Here is a 19,556-nt window from a genome sequence, read left to right as displayed (position 1 = left end):
CCAGCATACACCTGGAAAAAAGTACACTTAGTGATACTTCTCAAAGTCTGAATATGTTGCAGGTAAAACTTGCCTGGTGCAGATAATTTAATGACAAATAATGTTACAATGTGCTGGTATGCAGAAAAAAGTATTTCAAGCCCTGGCAATGTACCATGCTCAGAGAATCAGAAACACACCTTTCCAAGTCTGAAGAGCCCCTTCACATTGTCTGGATGGATGGCCAGGACTGCCTCACATGACTTCTTGGCTGTGTCATAGTTCTTTGCCTATTGTTGAAAAAATGCCAATACATGAGGTGCAGGGAATCATTATAAGCCAGTACACAAATCCAGTATTTTTCTTTGTTGAAGAAATGAAAAATAAGCAATTTAGATGTGTGACAAGCTCTTAAAAAGGAAGCTTGCACCATGAAAGCACCCAATAAATTTAGCCATTGTCACTGCCCAGTTTGTAACTGTCAGCAGTGCTGTACACATGGGGAGAGGTTGAGAGAAGGTACATCCACTCCTCACAACACTTCATTATGGTGTTGAGACAACAGACAAGACATGGATATGCACATGAAACGTAAATGTCATCTTTAACTAAACAACATGGGTATTAACTACACAGGCACACTAAGCCAATCCTGGTAAATTGGACCTTTGGGTGGTCAGCTCTTCAGAACTGGTTCCAACACATTGCAACTAGCCACCAAAAGTGTTTCTATATTTCTAGACACTCTAGTCTCATACCTTGAGCTGAGCAGCAGCCATGTTGTTATAACTCTTCAGTCTGATGTCATCCATCTGTTTTACTATCTCACTGTCTGTCTATGAAATTTAAAGAAAGCAGAGAAAAATTCAATGTGAGTCAGAAATAAAAGTACATGGGATTCAATCAATCTTCAAGAGTGGCTGACACAATTATTATTTATTACAGAAAATTCTATTGTTTCCTGAACCTTGCCTTGAACTTAACATTTATAGATCAAGGCATCCAATGCAATTTCAGGGACTTTCAACTTCAAGGTCGATTTTCTGGTCATTCTTTTAATGTAGTAAGTTGAATCAATCCTATTCCATAGCATACTGATATCTGTGAGGCAAAAATGCAATGCTGCTGATGGAAAACGGTTGGTTATTTTGTGTCGTAGTCTGGTTCTTGGGCAAGACACCTCGCGTAGCTTGTTTGTGGGCTATTTCAAATGCTTCAATTATGAAATGATGATGAAGATGTGCTAAGAAATGGCAGCAAATGTCAATATCAGATAAATTTCCTCATCCACAATAGTTTTGTTTTACCTTTCTGAAATTGCATTGGGTGCGTTAATCAATAGCTACAATGACACTATTCTGTCTGTCACAGACAACACTGTCACAAATTAGAATATATTTTGCTCTTAAAATGTATTAACATGTTCTACCTCGGGTTTCTCCTTGGATGGTGATTCAAGTATCTTCACAGCCCTGCAAAAAAAGACAAGAGAAAACCTGTTTTGCCATGAAGTTTTAATTTTAGGAATATCTATAAAATACATTATGCAGTATAGTCACTTTGAAAAAATAGTGCAACCTTCATATGTTTGAAAACTGTAATATCTCTAAATGTATTATTTATTGTTGAGGGAGAGCTACAAGTACATGTATACAAATACACAATATATCTAACCCAGACCCAACTTACTGTTCATAACAGTGACATGCCAGCATGTAGTCATTGCGGCTATACCACCAGTTCCCTCTTTCTCTCTTTTTATCCCTGAGGAAAGGGCAGTTTGTCACATAATGTACATATGTAGTGTGTAATACTATATAGAATACAACAAGATGTGTTCTGTATCACCAGAGGTACCAGCCTGGCCACATAGATCGCCCGATGCTGCAAGGCATGATCTGATAGGGGAGAAAACACGCCTTTCAAAACAAAATGAGCCAAAATTTGGTATCCCTAAACAAAAAAAATGCAATGACATCCATTCCAACGGCTGAATCCGTTGTTCAAATTTTTGAACCTGGTGCACATAGCTCACACCTTCAAATTCTTGTATGGTACATTTGGAAGCCCGTGTGGACTGTGATAACCAAATAGAACCCCGGGCTGTACCGCTAGTTATCACACAGGCCGGAACACTTGTATCAAACGTTATCACAGCCCTAAGGTATGACATAAAACATAATACAGTCAGCATGTCTTTCTTTTGACATTAACTGTTGAGTAGCTTCTACAGTCCAACCTTTGCAAAAATATTCTACATGTAGAAGATAGTCCAATTTATAGACGTGATTAAATAATTTATTAGATCAAGTCAACCCTAGATGACATGCTTTTGCAAAGATTAAGTTGCATTTACAAAAAACAACTATATTTTTAGGGCAGCATTGTATTTTGTTGTTACCCAAGTTTGCACTTGTCTTCTGCACTCATAGTGAAGAGGTCCGGCTTGTTTTCTGCATTCAGCAGCTGCAACTCATAAGTGATGGTAGCATTTTCTGGAATGTCTGGTTCTCTGCAATAAAATAAGGGAAACATGTAACATGGCTGACAAGTTTCCACAAATACATGTAGTTTCATCAGGTTGGTAGACCATAGGATATAAGGGTATCTATCAAAAGAAAACCCCTACTAGTATATCCTTGAGGCTAACATATATACATTGCTTATCACATTGTTTGTTTGGGGTAGGCCCTTTGAAAAACCACCTAGGTTTCTGGCCTACCCCACATATTCTCTGAATGTTATTATTTGATTATGAATTTTTTTAATACATGTGCAAATAATAAATAAACAAATAAACAAACAAAACATTTTCTTGTTTCTTTTTGTCTGGAAAAGCAGTAAATGTGGTTACAATGACAAAGAACTACACTTTGATTTAGTAGTACAATGTAGATACAATCATCAAATAACGATAAATAGCATCAGGTTTCGTAAATGATATTGCCTTGCTGGCACTTAGCCTTGATTAATCTCATATTGAAAGTTTTCTAATTTCTTGATAATACCCCAATGTTCTTACCTTCCAAGAGCTCCATATGCATACAGGGCATCTACAATTACTTCACACGTCTCTCCCATGCCCATAAGTGACACACAGAGATCCCAGGCTATGAAACAGGAGAAGAAAACACTTTGGTCAGGACCGAGAATATAATTACTAGTAACATTGTTGCTGTTAACTTTGTCTATAGCTCATCTGGTGTACCTGGTGAATACAGTCATAAATTCATAGCAGCGTTTTAGTGTCTGTGCTTAATATTTCATACAGGTACCCACATACCAAATATCATCACAATCCATAAAGGCCTTCTTAAGTTATGCTGACCACAAGCTTAAGTATGCAGAAACACACACACACATAAGCACACACACAAACACAGTCAGTCCAAAAACAATTTTGCTATAGAGCTAATAAATTAAAGGTAACATAAATGCATTATGCTTACCTTTGCATATGGTCAGTGCTCTGTTAATTCTTACTCAAACACATTTCATATATTTGGTGACCATGCAACCCCTCTTGAACTCAGTTCTGCATCTAAATCCCTCCTGCTTATAAATTGCAACATGATGTAACCAAACACCAGTTACCATGGTGACAGATGTCTGGTTCAGGTCATTGACCTTATTTGTTTGGATAAGAACAAGAGGAAACAGAGCAAACTAACAGAAGGAAAACATGAATATTTGACCTTGCAATATCAAACTGTTAGTAATAGCTCAACATATTCTATACCTTGGATGACATCTCCCTCCTGCAGTCCAAAAGTGATCTCGTCATGCTGGTCCACCGTCGTGCCATCCTCTAACCTCCCCCTGCTCCAGATGGTCACCTCCTGACCTGGGCGGGGCCGGGTGCTCTCATCCCCTCCCTTCACTATCACCTACATGTAAGGGACAGGTGCACTTATTAGTCATTAGATAGCTTTAAACAATGTTTAGAGTTAGATGTTCAAAGGTTAGGTGTGACAAGTCGTTCGGTGTAATGTAGCCAGATGCCGCCGCGCCGCGTGCAAAGCTGGTGTGTTATGCCGAAGTATACAGATAAAGACACAGATACAGATTATTAGTAGTGGACACTAGGGCCCCATGGGCCACAGCTCTACTGGAGAGGGGTACATGATAATCGATTGATCAAGGACATTATAGTTATACGACTTCCTTAGATTGACATTAATATTAATAAATCTGCAACACACACGCACAAATAGGAACAAATTATAACAACTTCTATGAACTTCAAGCTTGCCATTCTGTCCACACTTTGGAATCAACAGGTGGCTGAACATCTAATGTTACTAGTAAACTTGTTGCGATTGCCACGACAGAAAATCAAAACAACAGCCACAACTGAACTAAGCCGTTTTCTTTTCTATACAATAATACGTTAAATGAGATTTAAACCCTCTGGAATTTGGTAATGAAACTAAAGAATTCACCTTTTTCTTCAGTTTTCCATTGCCCAAAATGTCCAACCATTCTGGGTCAGTCTCCTCATCTGCATCTTTTCCATCTTCTTCCTCCTCCTTACCAACATCCCAGGGTTCGTCAGCAGGGGACTGGCTAGTAGCGTTCAACGCGTTTTCTGTAATAGAATCGCCTTGGCCCTCTTCTAGTACCTTCCCACTTCTAGTAGTAGTACTGCCATCTTCAAGAGGACTCTGCTTGCTAAAGGCGTTGTGCACATTCCCTACTATGTCTGTGTCTTGATTAAGTCCTTCCTCCGTTGGTAGTGTTGGCGGAAGATCCTCCACTCTCTCTTTTTCCATGGCAGCGTCTCTCTGTAACGTTAACCAGTCGTGAAGGCCGTTCGATTCAGGTGTTTATTTTCTCCAGTCACGTCCTCACGTGGTAATTTTTCACGTCCCGCGGGTTGCTGTCGTCGCACAGTGACGCCAAATCACACGTCAGATTCCCCGCGCCTGTTATACCTCGGCCTTGGGAATGTGTAGCAGCAAATTGGCTCTTGATGGGATGTAGGACATGAGATATTTTGGAGATAAAAAAGATCTATTTAGCCCGGAAGTCCCGAACGCAACGATTTTATCAAGCTGAGGTATGGTAAGGGTCAAAAGACAGGTCCATTCTATAGCATAGGGGAAGAACTCACTCATTGTACTACACAAGGGGAAGAACTATGTAAAATAATTATTAGCCCTCTAAGAAAGAAAACGGTGCAAAATAGATATTTACATATAAATTCTGCTATAAAAATCTCTTTTCGGCACGTATATTGATAGCTAACACAACTCGTGTCATCAGAAATGAATCACCCCTGCGATGAGAAAGGACTCGCCCGGTCCCGTCAGTCATAGTAAAGTTGACAACATGGCGCGGACGTGGTGCTGGAAAATTCTGCTCCGTGCAGTTGTGGTCGCCTCTATCGCGCTCTCCCTCGTCCAGGGGCAGGGTCTGGACGACGAGTACAAACATCTCTACGACAGGCACATGTTCGAGGAGGCCATAAAGGCCGCGCCGCATTTTATCATGTTTTTCGCGCCATGGTGAGTTTTGAATGTTGAGGGTGGATGCGTGGCTTAGAACAGGGGGAGTGGCGCGTCTTATGATATTGAGTTTAATAATTTGCAATCTTTCCAAGCAATAGGTTTATAAAGCTTAGCTTCTTAACAACGCTTTATGTAGAAAAATCCATCTCAGATTTGTAATTTAGCTGATGTAAACCACACCCGGACTCTATAGGACCGGCCTTTTTAGTGCCCAAGCAAATAGGTAAGCGCCACGTAGCAAAACAGATCGATTAAAAAAAGTTCTGATCACTTCCGGGTGTTGTAACGGTCGCAGTCCGGGTTATAGCAACTGAGTTTGACGTGATTTGTGAGGAAAAATTTCACTGAACGGAAAATGTAGCTTGCTTTTTAAATGCCACGTATCCACTCGACATTGTCTTCTGTGCTTTTGTGTTTAGGATGAATAAAAGAATCGATTATTTGTAACGTTACAGTTGAGAAAAGGTGTAGCAACTGTGAGCATGTTAGCCCTAAGGGCATGAGTAAGCAAATTCACTTGTTAATGGTTTGAATGCTTTTGCCCTGTGAGCATGCAAAATTATTTAACATAAGGCCTAGGAAAAAATGTTGTGTTTCCAGTTTCTAAACAGACCCTAGCAAAAACCCCACGGGGGGGGGGGGTACTTTTCAGTCAAATTGTCTGAAAATGATTTATGTATTTTCAGAAATATTTGTCCCGAAAACACGGTGAAACTGAAACACAACATTAATTTTCCTAGGCTGGGGGAGATCAAACAGTTGGTAAAAAACCTTTTTTTCTGGAGGCTGGGTTCATCTTTCAATGGTCAAGAGTTATGTTTTGATAATTATGGTTAATTCGAAGTGTTATACAGATATACAATGCATGTGTGCTGTCTACAGTCCTGTACGGGTCTGAGACGTGGCAAATGACCTCCAATCAGGAAAAACGGCTGGACGTTGCGGATCAGAGATGGCTTCGGGCCATATTAAAAGTCAGGTGGCAACAACACACTAGCAATGACGAGATCAGGCGTAGGACAGGTCAGCCAAAGCTCTCTAAACTAGTACAAAGAGCAAGGCTGAGGTGGCTAGGCCACGTTTCTAGAATGCCAAGGCAAAGACTGCCAAAAGTGGTGTTAACGTGGTGTCCACAAGGAAAAAGGAAGAGGGGCGGTCAGAGTATGACGTGGAGAAAAACAGTGGAAAGAGACCTTGCAGTGATGGGTTGCGAATGGGAGGGGGCGCAACGAGCAGCACAAGACAGAGGAAGATGGAAAGCAATGATGGCCCGCCTCAGCAGTAGCTGATATGCGGTGGAGCGCGGCGGCGGCGCGGAAGTGTTATTCTACAGTCCCCAAGACTATAGCCGAGTAGTAGTATACAGGATAGGTGAAATCAGGTTCTATGCTGCATTGTATTGAATAAATCATGGAGATCCTTATTCTTAACAAGTTTTCTATTGTCTGTATTGACAGGTGTGGCCACTGTAAGAAGGCAATGCCCGTCTTTGATGAGCTGGCAGACAAGTACAACTTACAGATGGATCCAAGGCCTCCTCTCTACCTGGCAAAGGTATCATCTATAGTCATGGTTGGAAGAACGTACTACGCCTGCACAAAACCCCCTTTTTTCACGGTTTTCATTGGATTTTCGGTTAACGTTGCATCATAATTTTGCCTGTTGCAAACAATATTTTTTTGTACGTTTGATATTTGGAAACTACATCTACGGGGTGTTAACCTTTATGCGTGAATACAACCTTATATGAGACATTCTGCCGAAGTGCTATGCACAATATACTAGTATTACGGGTTTCGCACGGGTGCAGAACATTCTGCCGACGTGCTTGTTTGGAACAATGCAGAAAATTACCTGAGGCTTAGGAAAATTAATGTTGTGTTTCCGGTTTCCATCATGAAAAACTACTGGTAGTGTTGGCAGGTAGCTAGGGATAAATTTCTTTTCTTTTAAGCTTTTGGCTTAAAGATGATGCAACAAATAATATCACAAGGACACCTGTTTGCTTGTGGAAAAATATTTTACCCAATTTATTACTGATGATAAGAAATTGCTTCTGGAAAATAGGGTTTGAACTTCAGGTGTTGGATCAAAATTTTTATAGTCTGACCAGGTCAATCAAAAAAGGGCTAGATTTGACAGGTTTTTGCTAGGGTCGGTCGTCGGGAAACTGGAAACAATTTTTTTTCCTAGGCCTGACTCAGTCTATTATGGGGACCATTGCATAGTTTTCATTCTGCCACCAATGACAGTGTGTGTATCTTATATTTATGCATACGTGGCGTATGTTTGGTATTTATAGTAGTAGTACAAATGTATTAGTATCCTGGTCATGATATCAGGTTTCAAGTTATTTTTATACTGAATGCACATGTGTATAGAAATGGTTGATGAATAAGTAAAGTGGAACATCTATAAGCACAAGTATGGTAATATAGAAACAATGAATTTTGAAAATTTTGCAGATTGTTCCCGGATCCCATATACAATGTATTGAATTGAAAAATTGTAATTTAAGAGATGACAAGTCTTGGGGTATGTTTTGCGTCCCATCTAAACTTCACTTTACGGAGTACTTTGAAGATGTAGTTTGTATATTTTCAGGTGGACTGTACAAAAGAAATTGCCTTATGTGATGAGCACGGAGCCACAGGATACCCAACGTGAGACATTTTTTCCTGCATTTTCTGTTGTTGAAAACTTTGGTAGGTGTGCAGAACGTAAACAAACGTGGCTGTGTCTCCAGCTTTTAAACACATATTTTGGCACCTCCACTTCCTGAATGGCACTTATTTACATTTGGAGTAAGGTTGATTCAACTTAATTTAAGTAAAGAAATGACCAGAAAATTTACTTCTTGTTAGTATCTTTCTAATGTTACATAATGCAGCTGTAAATCTGAAGTGTTGTGCGTAGAATGAACAGAAGTTGTCTCTTCCTCCAGCTTCAAGATGTACAGACCTGGCCAAGAAGTTGAACGGTACAAGGGAGACAGGACAGCCAAGGCATTTGAGGACTACTTCACTCAAATGACAGCAGAAGTGGCAAAGGTAACTTTAACAGATCTCTTCAGCCTTTAAACAATACTTGTATAATATGGATTAAATTTTCTATGTGCTGGGAGGCACATTTTCTACCAAGCATTTTTTACCAAGTATTATCACGTAGTAGGAGATTTTTTTACAGACTCAGTGACAGGGGTTCCACAAGGCACCTTCCTTGGACTCGCTATTCTAGAGGGCCAAAAATGATGCCTTGAGGAACCCTATTTTTTTCCTACAATGTATGTCTTACTTTTGTCCAAAACATATATTCACTACGTACATTGTAAGTGCAATTAATTTTGATATGATGGATTAAAGTTTGTCTTTAACCATTGCAATTTTTTTCTTTTTGTGCACCTCAGCCTGTTCCACCTGAACCAAAACATGGTCTGTACAGTTTGGAAGCCTCCAACTTTCAGGACCACGTTGCAAAGGGTCTTCACTTCGTCAAGTTCTATGCGCCCTGGTGTGGACACTGCAAAAGGCTGGCACCGACATGGGACGAGCTAGCTACAACATTTGAACATGAGGAACATCTCACCATTGCTAAGGTATTTACTTGTTATATCTTTTTTCACTTGCAGTTTTGCAGTTAAAAGTTTCATGTACATGTACTACCATTTAGCACTTAGTTTAGAATCCATGTTGTGTATGTTTTATTTTTGCTCACATGGCATTATTTTTCCAGGTTGACTGCACACTGTACAACTCAGTATGCCAGGACTATGATGTGAGGGGATACCCAACTCTTCTGCTCTTCAGGGATGGAGATATGGTAGGTTTTTTTCTGATGGTAGCATGTGTTTTAGTATGTGGCTTAAGCCATTCAATACTTCGAAAATTCATAAGTCTTTAAACTTACAGTGTGAAGGTACTGTGAATAGTAGATATTATCATACTGTCACTTTTCCTCTGTTATTTGTATGGTTAGAAGCATTCAAACTTGTCTTTTGTCATCCTAAACTGAGGTGAAGCATGATGCTTTTTTTCAACAATCAAACTTCATGCACAATGTTCACTCACACACACACTGTGTTCTCCATGTTTAGCTGGAGAAGTACAGTGGGGGACGTGGCCATGCAGAGCTGAAGACCTACGTGTCCTCCAAGTTGGAAGAGTCCAACAGGCTTTGGGAAAAGGAGGCCTCGAAACCAAAGGAGACAGTCAAGATCCAGAAAAGTGGGGAAGGACCGAAGGAGCCTCAGGGAGAAGTCCCAGCTGAACCAGAGGTGAGGGCGCGCATTGGCAGAATGCACTGCACCTGCGCAAAACATGGAATATATCATGTATAGCACTTTGGCAGAACGTCTCGTTTAAGAACAATATGGTATTGTCTGCAATATGAATGAGAAAACATCCAATGTAAATAGTAAAAAATCTGATTTTTCTGCAGAATTTCCTTCATATGACCAGGTAAAGGCACTGTTTAGAAATATTCCCATATTTTCATCACTCTGCCATTTTGAATATTTTGATCCTTTTCCACTCAAATGAGCTGCTTCAAGTTATTATGCATATTTTTAAAATGCTTCTGTAGTCTTTTTGTTTCATGGCTGTTTCTATTTCCTTTTGGTGATGCATCAAACTTTAAAGTATTGTTGTTTGTTTATGACATAAAGACATCCGCAAATAAAATATAAGTGATTGAATTTATTGATAAATTATGTTCTGGTTCCTGGTGGAACTGCCTACCCATGCTTATGTTTTGTCATGTTATTTTCATGTTTAGTAAAGAACCATTCTTTCTTTTTCAGAGCAAAGTACAAGCCTTAGATTCTGACACGTTCAACGCAGAGGTCAGCAAAGGGATCACTTTTGTTAAGTTCTATGCACCATGGTGAGTGTATACTAAGACACTATATTACTCAGACTGACTCATTTTATTAGCCTCATTTTTACATTTCTATCTAAAGCCCCTGTCACACATTCAAAGCCTCCCCCTGTTGGCTGACATTTGGGAGCAGTCTGACCAGATTTAGGCCCACCTACCTTTTGATACAAATCAAATGAAATTTGAGTAAAATTTGACCTCCAACCATGGCCAGAACTACTCCGGAACACCTGCCAACCTTGGCCGAACCTCACATCTACTCAGCAAATGTTTGAAACATTTTGAAACATTCAGCTGGCGCAGCCGAACAGTAGCCGATCTGACCGAACACCAGCTGACCTTGCTCCTGACCTTCTCCTAGCAGGTAGGAGTTCGGCTAGTGTTTGGGAACCCATATTGGGCTATGTGTAACTCTAGACCTGCAATGTTTTCTCCCAGGTGTGGCCACTGCAAGCGGCTGGCCCCCACGTGGGACGCCCTGTCTCACAAGTTCCCTGACCAGCCTCATGTGAAGATCGCTAAGGTTGACTGTACCACAGCAGGGAACAAGGAACTCTGTCAGGACCACAAGGTGGGCTGGCAGTTGTGTCTAGGAAGAGTCATAACTTATTTATTTATTTATTTCTGTTTACTTTTAACAGGGTGAATGCTCCATACTAAATGCATTGCTTTTCAGGTGTGCCTTGTACATAAAGAGAATAACACAAACAAATTTTGAAAGAAAACGGAACTCAACACATACAAAATGTAATAATTACTATTGCTAACAACAATTACTGATGACTAACCACTGTTCTAGCCAGTCGTTTTCTGTCATCTTGTTTGACGTAGCATCATGTCAAGTGCCAAAGGAAAATTCTCCCCTGGGAAAATTTTTAAACCTTGGCTGTCTGCCCTCTGAAATCCTATTTCCTGCCTGTTGAGGGGCAAATTTTGCTGGTAGACTAGTACTGAAGCTTACATTAACATTTCTTTCTATATGCTGATTTTTGTCCATCAAAGATGACAGATTGGACAAAAATAATGGCAAGACGGATGCTGGCTGGAGCACTGGTCATAATTATTGATGATTACTTTTATTTAGTATTTCTTCTAGAGGTGCTCCAGGACTGTAATATTCTAGTTTAGAGAGCCAAATGTGTAGATTAAGTCACCACACTTCTTCTATCCTTCACCATACATGTAGATACGAGGGTACCCTACACTCATTCTGTTTCGAAGCGAAGCTGGCAAGCAGGAACAGTATTCGGGGCCCAGAGACCTCACTGCACTACACTCTTTTGTACGGAGGGCCTTACATGATGAACTGTGAGGGCGGGATGTCACACACAGTTTGCTTTTCCGTTGCGCCCAGGTTTTTTATTTCTGTTCAGTTTACATGTACCAGGGTGAAATGTGTTGAAGGTTTCCTGCTCGATTACAGTCAAACTTGTCAAAGACGACCGCCCGATAAGCATGGTGACAAGATGACAAAAAAACTGCAGCAAAATTCCCTCCATTTTACAATAGACTGCCCCATTGACCCAAAGTGACCCAGCTGGCGCCATTTTACACTGCGCAAAGACTGTCATGCTGTCCAAATCAATGGTAAACTGGCTAATTCCAGATTTCGCACTAGTTATCATTAAAAAAAAACATTTTCAGCCACACGCTTCAAAAATGATGCACTCATCATATTCAAAGATTGGACCATGTGCGGTCCCAAATTTGTTTGCAGTCACATAGGACAAGTGGCCAGCTTAGGCAAGTCCCTTAATGCTTACATATGTCTAAGGAGGAAAAAAACTGGGACCAACAAAAAGCAATCATTATGGCCAGATGGCCGGCTTATCGCTTGGGCAAGTTTGACTGTACCTCTAATATATGGTGAACATCAGTGGAGGTGACGGAGATGACTTTCCTATTATATCAAAATGTACTTAAACCCTTGTTCCACTTCTGTATGTTTGTTACATAGGTGACAGGCTACCCTACACTGATCCTGTTTAAGAATGGAGCCAGGATAGCAGACTACAACGGTGCCAGGACTGTGGAGTCCCTACATTCCTACGTCGTGGAAAAGACACACGACGAGCTTTGATGCCAACCGGAAATAGGAACCAATTTTTTCAGCAGAAATATTTTTGAAACCTACATTTTTGCTCTAGTTTGGACCAATTTTTTGTCTTTTTAGAACACTTTATTTATAGTAACTCACTGTATTTTAGTTATACGCTTATTGTACGATTGTACACACTCTCTTTCCCAAGTTGTATCCGGAGCTGAATGTTTTCCCATTTTGCTCATTACCTGCTATGCAAGTGATAAAATTAACCTGATGCAGGAAAGCACGCAGTCTGAACATATTAATCATAAAATATTATGATCATAAAATCTGTATGGAATAGGGTGTATGGAGATTTTATTGTCAATGAGATTGTGCAATAAGAGGTCAACAGATATATAGAATGATATGAAGAGTATTGATTTTATTGATACCTATGATATAAATATCACTCTGTTTGATATTCTAGAAGCACACCACGTTATGTTTAGTACATAGTTTTTGTTTTTCCTCTTTGGATTTGCAACTTAGACTTTTCAAAGTTTCTCAAAACAGATTGTAGTCAGTACATTTTGCAAAATGGTAATGTGTCAATTCCTTTTGTAACTTGTGAAGAAAATTATATTAAAACATTTCGATAAACTTGTGCCTTTCTTCTGTGTATTTCTTGTTTCCGTAAACAATTATTGGTATCGTCATTAGAAGTTGATGAGAACTTTTCATTATGAAATATTCAACAAACTCATATGGCATGTTTGGTTACCAAACATGTGGGCTCCTTTCATTGGTTGCCTCGATCAAAATGATTAAATCTTAATGAAAGCTGTGCTCCATAAACAGTATATACTGAGTAGAACAGTGCACGCTTTTAAGCAAATACTACATATAGCAGAGGTTTAGGCTTCAGCTTTTTTTGTTGACGTGTTTTCATCGGGCTTTCTTTTTTGGACTGGTACCTTGTTTTACACCAGTCAAATGGTAACTGCCTGGCCAATGGATACTGCCTGGCCAGTTTGATACAGCTTTTTGCAGCCACCAAAAGATCTGCTTGGAGATTAAGCAAAATATGGACCAATGGAAGACTGTGTACCTGTACATGATTCTTGTTACTGTCACCTGTACATGTGTGGTGACACCAGGGACACAGGGTCAGGAACTACAGTACAGACACCTGCTCCCACGTCCCTGGTACTACAGGCACAACTTTGAGGAAGCCATGCAGATGACACCACACTTTATCATGTTTTTCACACCAGAGTGAGTAATGTATGATGTATATGTAACATACTAGTGAAAAATTGTTCTCCAACCTTAAGAAATTTGACTCAAGGAATTTTCGACCAAATACCTCAACTATCTGACCTAAGTGCTGCTCGAGTCAAATTTCTTTGGCTTTCTTCGAGAACAGTTTAATTTTTCACTATGTAATGTATATAAACTTATTGAAACCGAAACTGGTTTGGAGGGACATGAACTTTTCTCAGTGATGTATGACAGACAGTTGTGGCGAACTAACTTTGTATGCTCCACCTCTACGGAGGATGAATGATGATGATGATGAATGTATCAGCTCAGATTAACTTTCTTGCTGATGTACATCAGCAAAAATGTTCCTTTCAAGGCAAAATCTCCAACTTTTAGCACAAAGAGAGAAGTGCAGTGACAGTTTCTATCTTCACAAGTTGGTTCTTAATTTAAATTCTGTGGACAAAGGATGACAGAAACGTAGTTAGTGCAATACTGTACATACAGGTCTAACACTTGTAACTTGTTAACTGAAATTCCCTAGCAGATGTGAGCAGTGTAAGGCCATGATGCTAAACTTTGATGAGGTCGCAGACAAGTACAACACAATGAAAACACCTCAAGTTATACTGGCTAAGGTATGTGTTAAATAAATCCCAAAACATGGCACGTATAATAAGCTTTATAAAATTAAATATGAATGTTACACCTGAGGTCATGCCTTTTAATAACTTCAGAATTAGTAAAATCAAAAAGTAGGTCACTTTGTGCCATTGTACAGGTTTAAAATGTATTTAACTGGTACAATGTAGTGAGCACTTGCCAATGATAGCTGAAGACAGCTTTAGTACCCCCCCTCCCCTTTCAGTGATACCCCAGTAGGGGTTTTTCGAGAGTATTAAGAAGAAGAAGAAGACTTAGTACAAAATTCATTGCTCAAAATAACTATGTCTTCTTTATTCTAGGTGGACTGTAGTGCAGAAGTAGCCATTTGTGAGAAGCAGGGAATTCGTATATTCCCAACGTATGTTGCAAAGTTTTAAATTTATTTGCCCGGTAATGTACCTAAAATTAGCATGTCAAAACATCAATTGTTTTAAGTTGAAACACAAACTTTAGGTTGTTTTGACTCTGTGTTGCTTTGCCCTAATGATAGTATTACATAATATTTCCTTGATGAAGGTAGAAACAATTGACACAACATTTCTAGTTGGTCATGATTGCAAGTATGCAATGTTTTGTTTTCTGCAACAGTTTCAAACTGTACCGGCATGGAGCAGCCACCCACCGCTACAATGGAGAGAGGACTGTGGAAGCTTTCAGGAGCTACATCTCAAGCATGGTGCCTCCTACGGTAGTCCTCTTTTACAGTTACATTCATTGCACGTTAATTACAGCGTGTACAGCAGAAATTTCAAATTTGTCTTAAGATATTGAGTGAAAGATGCTTACTACGTTTATGCTCTTACAAGCCAAGTACAGGTCACAACTAAAGCAGAAGTAAAAATCAGTTATAATATCTTACTGCAAGTAAACTGACTTCATGCAAAATTACTGGCCGAGAGAGCTTTCCAATGATTCCAAGTTTGCACAGTTTTGTGCGATTTTGCCAAGGGGTTAGGGTTTATGGCATGGGGGTGGGGTGCCTGTCCTTGGTTCTGAACACCATCCAAACAGGCACGCCTGTCCTTGGTGCTAAACACCATCCACACAGGCAGGCCTGTCCTTGGTGCTGAACGCCATTCAAACAGGCACGCCTGTCCTTGGTGCTGAACGCCATTCAAACAGGCACGACTGTCCTTGGTGCTGAACACCATCCAAACAGGCATGCCTGTCCTTGGTGCTAAACACCATCCACACACAAACACACCTGTCCTTGGTTCTGAATGCCAACCAAACAGGCACGCCTGTCCTTGGTGCTGAACGCCATTTAAACAGGCACACCTGTCCTTGGTGCTGAACACTATCCAAACAGGCACACCTGTCCTTGGTGCTGAACATCATCCAAACAGGCACACCTTTCCTTGGTGCTGAACACCATCCAAACAAGCACACCTGTCCTTGGTGCTGAACACCATCCAAACAGGCATGCCTGTCCTTGGTGTTCAACACCTACCACACACAAACACACCTGTCCTTGGTGCTGAACACATTGTTTAACACATTGCATATTTGATATGTTTTATGTATTACACATTTACAAAACATACATGTACCAAGAAGAAAACTGCCCCTGAAGTTGAGGGAACTGTGTACAGACTGACACCAGTAAACTTCACCCGGCACATCCAAGGTGGTCTTCACTTTGTGGAGTTCTTTGCACCATGGTGTGGGCACTGTAAGAAACTCGCACCAACATGGGCGAAACTGGCTCACTCATTTAGTCAGGAAAAACACCTAACCATTGCACAGGTAAATGTCGTACATTATATGCTCTTCAGGAGGACTTTTAGTCTAGGTTTAGTATAATAATAAACGTCATCTCGGATCTAAGATTTAATACTCGAATAGTTCACAAATGCAAATACTCTTCACAGAATTTGTATGTAAGAAAAGAAACTGTATCACGATATCAGGGATGGTGTAATGTTTAATATCAGGTTTTACTTCTAAGGTAAACTTCACACTTTATAAAAAATAATCATAAACTGTTTTCCCCTAGGTTGACTGTGTTGAGTACAATGTGCTGTGTAAGAAGTATGGCGTGGACGGATTCCCAACTCTTATACTCTTTAGGGATGGAAAAGAAGTAAGTGTATAATATACATGTAATTCTCCACAAAGACTAAACGTTTTAGAAATAAATGAACACAATGAACAATGGCAATTACATATTTTAAATGACAGTCTGTAATTCCTTGAACACTACAAAATTCATAGTATTTTTACTATACTTTCTGTACAATGTATTGTGATTGTGAATGATGATAAAGTTTAGATAAAAAAAAATTATCTCCACATTCACAATTATCATCATAGTAGCATACCGATACTAACTATGAGTTCTGATAATTATTCATTAGGTGGACAAGCGGCTAGGCGTCACTGAACAGAGCCATGCAGACTTGGAGAGTTATTTATCAGGGAAACTGGAGGAAACCATCAGGTATTGGGACATGAGTGGGCTGGAACCAGGAAACCCAGCAGGAGAAAAACCTAAAGTGGAGGTAGTAACCACAGAGGATGATATTAGCATCTCATTTTACCTTCATATCCATAACCATATCATAACCATCCATTCATTCATTCATTAGCATGAGTCATTTGACCTTGAAGTTCATATCCATACCTGCATTGATATCAATTTCTTTGTCACTGTGACGTAGGCTGTCTAATTTAATCTAATTAATTTGCTGGGAAATTACATGTACATAAAATAACTTCATTGAAAAGAAAAGGAAAAAGAGCACCCAGAGGACCGATAATCACCTATTAAATATTGTAACAGTTATAAGTTAAACGTTAACATGTGCACTACGTTCCACTCTTAGACTAAAGTGGTGACCCTGACCAAAGACAATTTCCACTCTGAGATCAGGAAGGGGATGACTTTTGTTCAGTTCTACGCTCCTTGGTAAGTGCAGTGATTGTGACTGTCATAATTGTACTTGAATGTGTGATTGATACTTACTATGATGGTTGACTGGAGTACAAAATAATGTATGCTACATATAATGAAACATTCTATCCAGGTGTGACCACTGCAGGACGTTACTCCCTGCCTGGGACGCGCTGTCCTTCAAGTTTCCCAACCGTCCTCACATCAAGATTGCCAAGATGGACTGTACAGCACAGGGGAACAGCAAGACTTGTCAGGACCAGAAGGTTGGCAGTGATTACGTTTCAACTACGTTTCAGTGATTGTTTTACCTAGACTTACATGTCAGGGCTCAAAATATTGGGTACATATGCACCTTAAAGATGTTGTGGTGGCTATAAGTTAGTGCAGGTTTTTCTGATGTCTACCTGCACATAACCTGCACTTGTCCATGTACTAGGTTTATACATACATGTACGTTGTAGGTGTATGTGGATTTTAATTTTCTGCATTGACTGTTACATATGTAGGTGTATGAACTATATTTTATAAGAAATATGGTAACTAGTTTTTAGTGTGATCTATACTTCATAAAGTCTGGAATATGCAGTTAGTTTTTGAATGTTACCTGCACCAGTACTGGTAGCAGGTATGCAGAAAAAAGGATTTCAAACCCTTATAGTTGATATTATGTTGACTAGTGCAGTCATAAAGTTCAACTTCAATTGTTACACAACTGTTCCATACAAAAAGAAGTTTCCATCTTTCTTTGTTCTCCAGATAGCGGACTACCCCACACTCATCCTGTTTAAGAATGGGAGGCACATAGGGGAGTTCGGCGGGGACGAGACTTTTGAATGGACGGTGGAATCCATGCACAACTTCGTAGCAACAAGTCTACATATTCATGATGACTTGTGAAGCATAGACGGGTGTTGCAGGAATCAATGACAAAATCATAACTACAGTAGGTTTAAAAAATTACCTTTTGTCGTTGAATAAATAGAGTCTGTTTTACGTAACCAAGACTAGACAAGTGTTTTATTCAGCCGGTATTTCAATATGACCTTCCTCAGGGTGATTCTTGTAACTGTATTATATATTAAATACTTTGTATTTGGGAACACATCTATTATCAGCATCACCTGTGATGTGCAATGTAAACCAGTCAGAATTGCCCTGAATAGGGTGATACACGGTCACCAAAACATTAATTGCCTGAATAAAACACTTGGTTGTGTAAAAAGTTGTGTAAAAAAAAAGATTTGTTTTATTCGCTGACTTACATGTAAGCCTAAAGAAACTATCCACAGGTATCTTCAAATTTGTTTTTATTACCATGATTTTTTTCTGTCTTATCTGTTATTATAACAAAGTTGAATAATACATGTAGGACATCATAAGGCCACAAGAATGTTACACCATAAACATGACAGCAACAAATGGTTAGAACCTGACTCAGGTGCCGTCTCCATGATTTCAAAACTTTTCCTACGAACAGTGTAATGTTACATGAACTAGCTCATCTTTGGCACTTAAGGTCACAATAACAATCAATGACATGTATGATATGCCACTTGTAGGCAATACTATCAATTGTAAGCAAATATTTAACACATCTGTCCATTTAATCCAGATACTGTACTTGAAAACGGTGCATGATGATCAATCATTTTTGCAGACAGGGACCAATGCAGCTGATTTTCCTACTGGCAAAAGTTGAATGTGACTTTTCATTTGATCGCAAGTTCTTTTATGTCGATTGTACATGCGTATGTTGTGTCAACATTTACTATATGCCAAAGCAGACATGGATTTGACATACTCCATAAAACACTTGGAGGTTCAACATACTATTACATGTAGATGCAAGGACCACATCTTGTAAGGCAAGACTTTACTGGACTCTGTTCTCCCTTTAAAAGTTTTAATGTTCTTTTGTTTTTTTGTTATGTTATGTAGAATTTAAAAAATGCAAACAAGTATACACTTGAAAATGGAATAAGCAAAGCAATAAAAAAACATCACAACTTAAGTTAAAGCGTTGCCCTCAAGATAGTTTAAAACCCTATCCATAGAGTAACTGAGTTTATTCCATTTTACATGTTCAGGGAAGGGCAAACAGCACATAAAACACCATTCAACAAAATCAATGACTTACATTAAATCATTGCGGCCCCATTTAACATTTTAAAAAAGAAGAGCCTTAAAGAGGTAGAATAACAAGCCATCAGAGCACTTTGGGATAAAATACACATCAAACTGCTCGGCACTACATGCATTGCACACCAACACAATGCCAATAGATACCTTGTTCATATATATATGTCAAGAGTGATTTTGCAAAGAGAGATCAGCAACTTCT

General features: G+C 39.5%; 3 protein-coding genes across 4 annotated transcripts in view; 2 read left to right on the top strand and 1 right to left on the bottom strand.

Annotated features, from left to right (window-relative positions):
* Positions 1-5,053, bottom strand: part of LOC109466286 (peptidyl-prolyl cis-trans isomerase FKBP8-like) — a 13,546-nt gene extending 8,493 nt beyond the window's left edge. The window contains 8 exon segments of the mRNA XM_019763994.1: positions 180-269; positions 738-815; positions 1,409-1,451; positions 1,669-1,743; positions 2,381-2,491; positions 3,002-3,089; positions 3,719-3,866; positions 4,422-5,053. Of these exon segments, the coding sequence (XP_019619553.1) occupies positions 180-269; positions 738-815; positions 1,409-1,451; positions 1,669-1,743; positions 2,381-2,491; positions 3,002-3,089; positions 3,719-3,866; positions 4,422-4,751 (963 nt within the window). The 5' untranslated portion in view covers positions 4,752-5,053.
* A 221-nt stretch (positions 5,054-5,274) lies between these two features.
* On the top strand, positions 5,275-13,015 carry LOC109466313 (thioredoxin domain-containing protein 5-like). 2 transcript variants are annotated; one of them, XM_019764028.1, is made up of 11 exons: positions 5,275-5,486; positions 6,947-7,043; positions 8,094-8,152; positions 8,434-8,539; positions 8,896-9,084; positions 9,222-9,308; positions 9,583-9,762; positions 10,288-10,370; positions 10,803-10,935; positions 11,551-11,718; positions 12,322-12,421. In XM_019764028.1, the coding sequence occupies exons 1-10, from the start codon at positions 5,311-5,313 to the stop codon at positions 11,674-11,676; spliced, it is 1,236 nt and encodes a 411-aa protein (XP_019619587.1). In that variant the 5' UTR covers positions 5,275-5,310; the 3' UTR covers positions 11,677-11,718; positions 12,322-12,421. The 2 variants fall into 2 exon arrangements, with proteins under 2 accessions (XP_019619587.1, XP_019619588.1); XM_019764029.1 differs by lacking the exon at positions 11,551-11,718 and having other exon boundaries at positions 12,322-13,015.
* Positions 13,016-13,456: 441 nt separating this feature from the next.
* Positions 13,457-18,138, top strand: LOC109466291 (thioredoxin domain-containing protein 5 homolog). Its single transcript, XM_019763998.1, has 6 exons — positions 13,457-13,665; positions 14,201-14,291; positions 16,316-16,402; positions 17,145-17,227; positions 17,346-17,478; positions 17,972-18,138. The coding sequence occupies exons 1-6, from the start codon at positions 13,475-13,477 to the stop codon at positions 18,110-18,112; spliced, it is 726 nt and encodes a 241-aa protein (XP_019619557.1). The 5' UTR covers positions 13,457-13,474; the 3' UTR covers positions 18,113-18,138.
* The last annotated feature ends 1,418 nt before the right edge of the window (positions 18,139-19,556 follow it).

Source organism: Branchiostoma belcheri, unplaced genomic scaffold, assembly GCF_001625305.1.
Source record: "Branchiostoma belcheri isolate BF01 breed outbred unplaced genomic scaffold, Haploidv18h27 scaffold162, whole genome shotgun sequence".
Classification (NCBI taxonomy): Eukaryota; Metazoa; Chordata; class Leptocardii; order Amphioxiformes; family Branchiostomatidae; genus Branchiostoma; species Branchiostoma belcheri.
This window is presented reverse-complemented; position numbering and strand designations above follow the sequence as displayed.

Bases quoted from the DNA above. Each gene is read 5' to 3' on its own strand.
- LOC109466313 (XM_019764028.1), top strand. From the start codon at position 5,311: ATGGCGCGGACGTGGTGCTGGAAAATTCTGCTCCGTGCAGTTGTGGTC. The intron at 9,085-9,221 runs GTATTTACTTGT...TTATTTTTCCAG, and splicing joins AACATCTCACCATTGCTAAG to GTTGACTGCACACTGTACAA. The intron at 10,936-11,550 runs GTGGGCTGGCAG...CCATACATGTAG, and splicing joins AACTCTGTCAGGACCACAAG to ATACGAGGGTACCCTACACT.
- LOC109466291 (XM_019763998.1), top strand. From the start codon at position 13,475: ATGGACCAATGGAAGACTGTGTACCTGTACATGATTCTTGTTACTGTC. The intron at 13,666-14,200 runs GTGAGTAATGTA...ATTCCCTAGCAG, and splicing joins ATCATGTTTTTCACACCAGA to ATGTGAGCAGTGTAAGGCCA. The intron at 14,292-16,315 runs GTATGTGTTAAA...GTTTTCCCCTAG, and splicing joins CTCAAGTTATACTGGCTAAG to GTTGACTGTGTTGAGTACAA.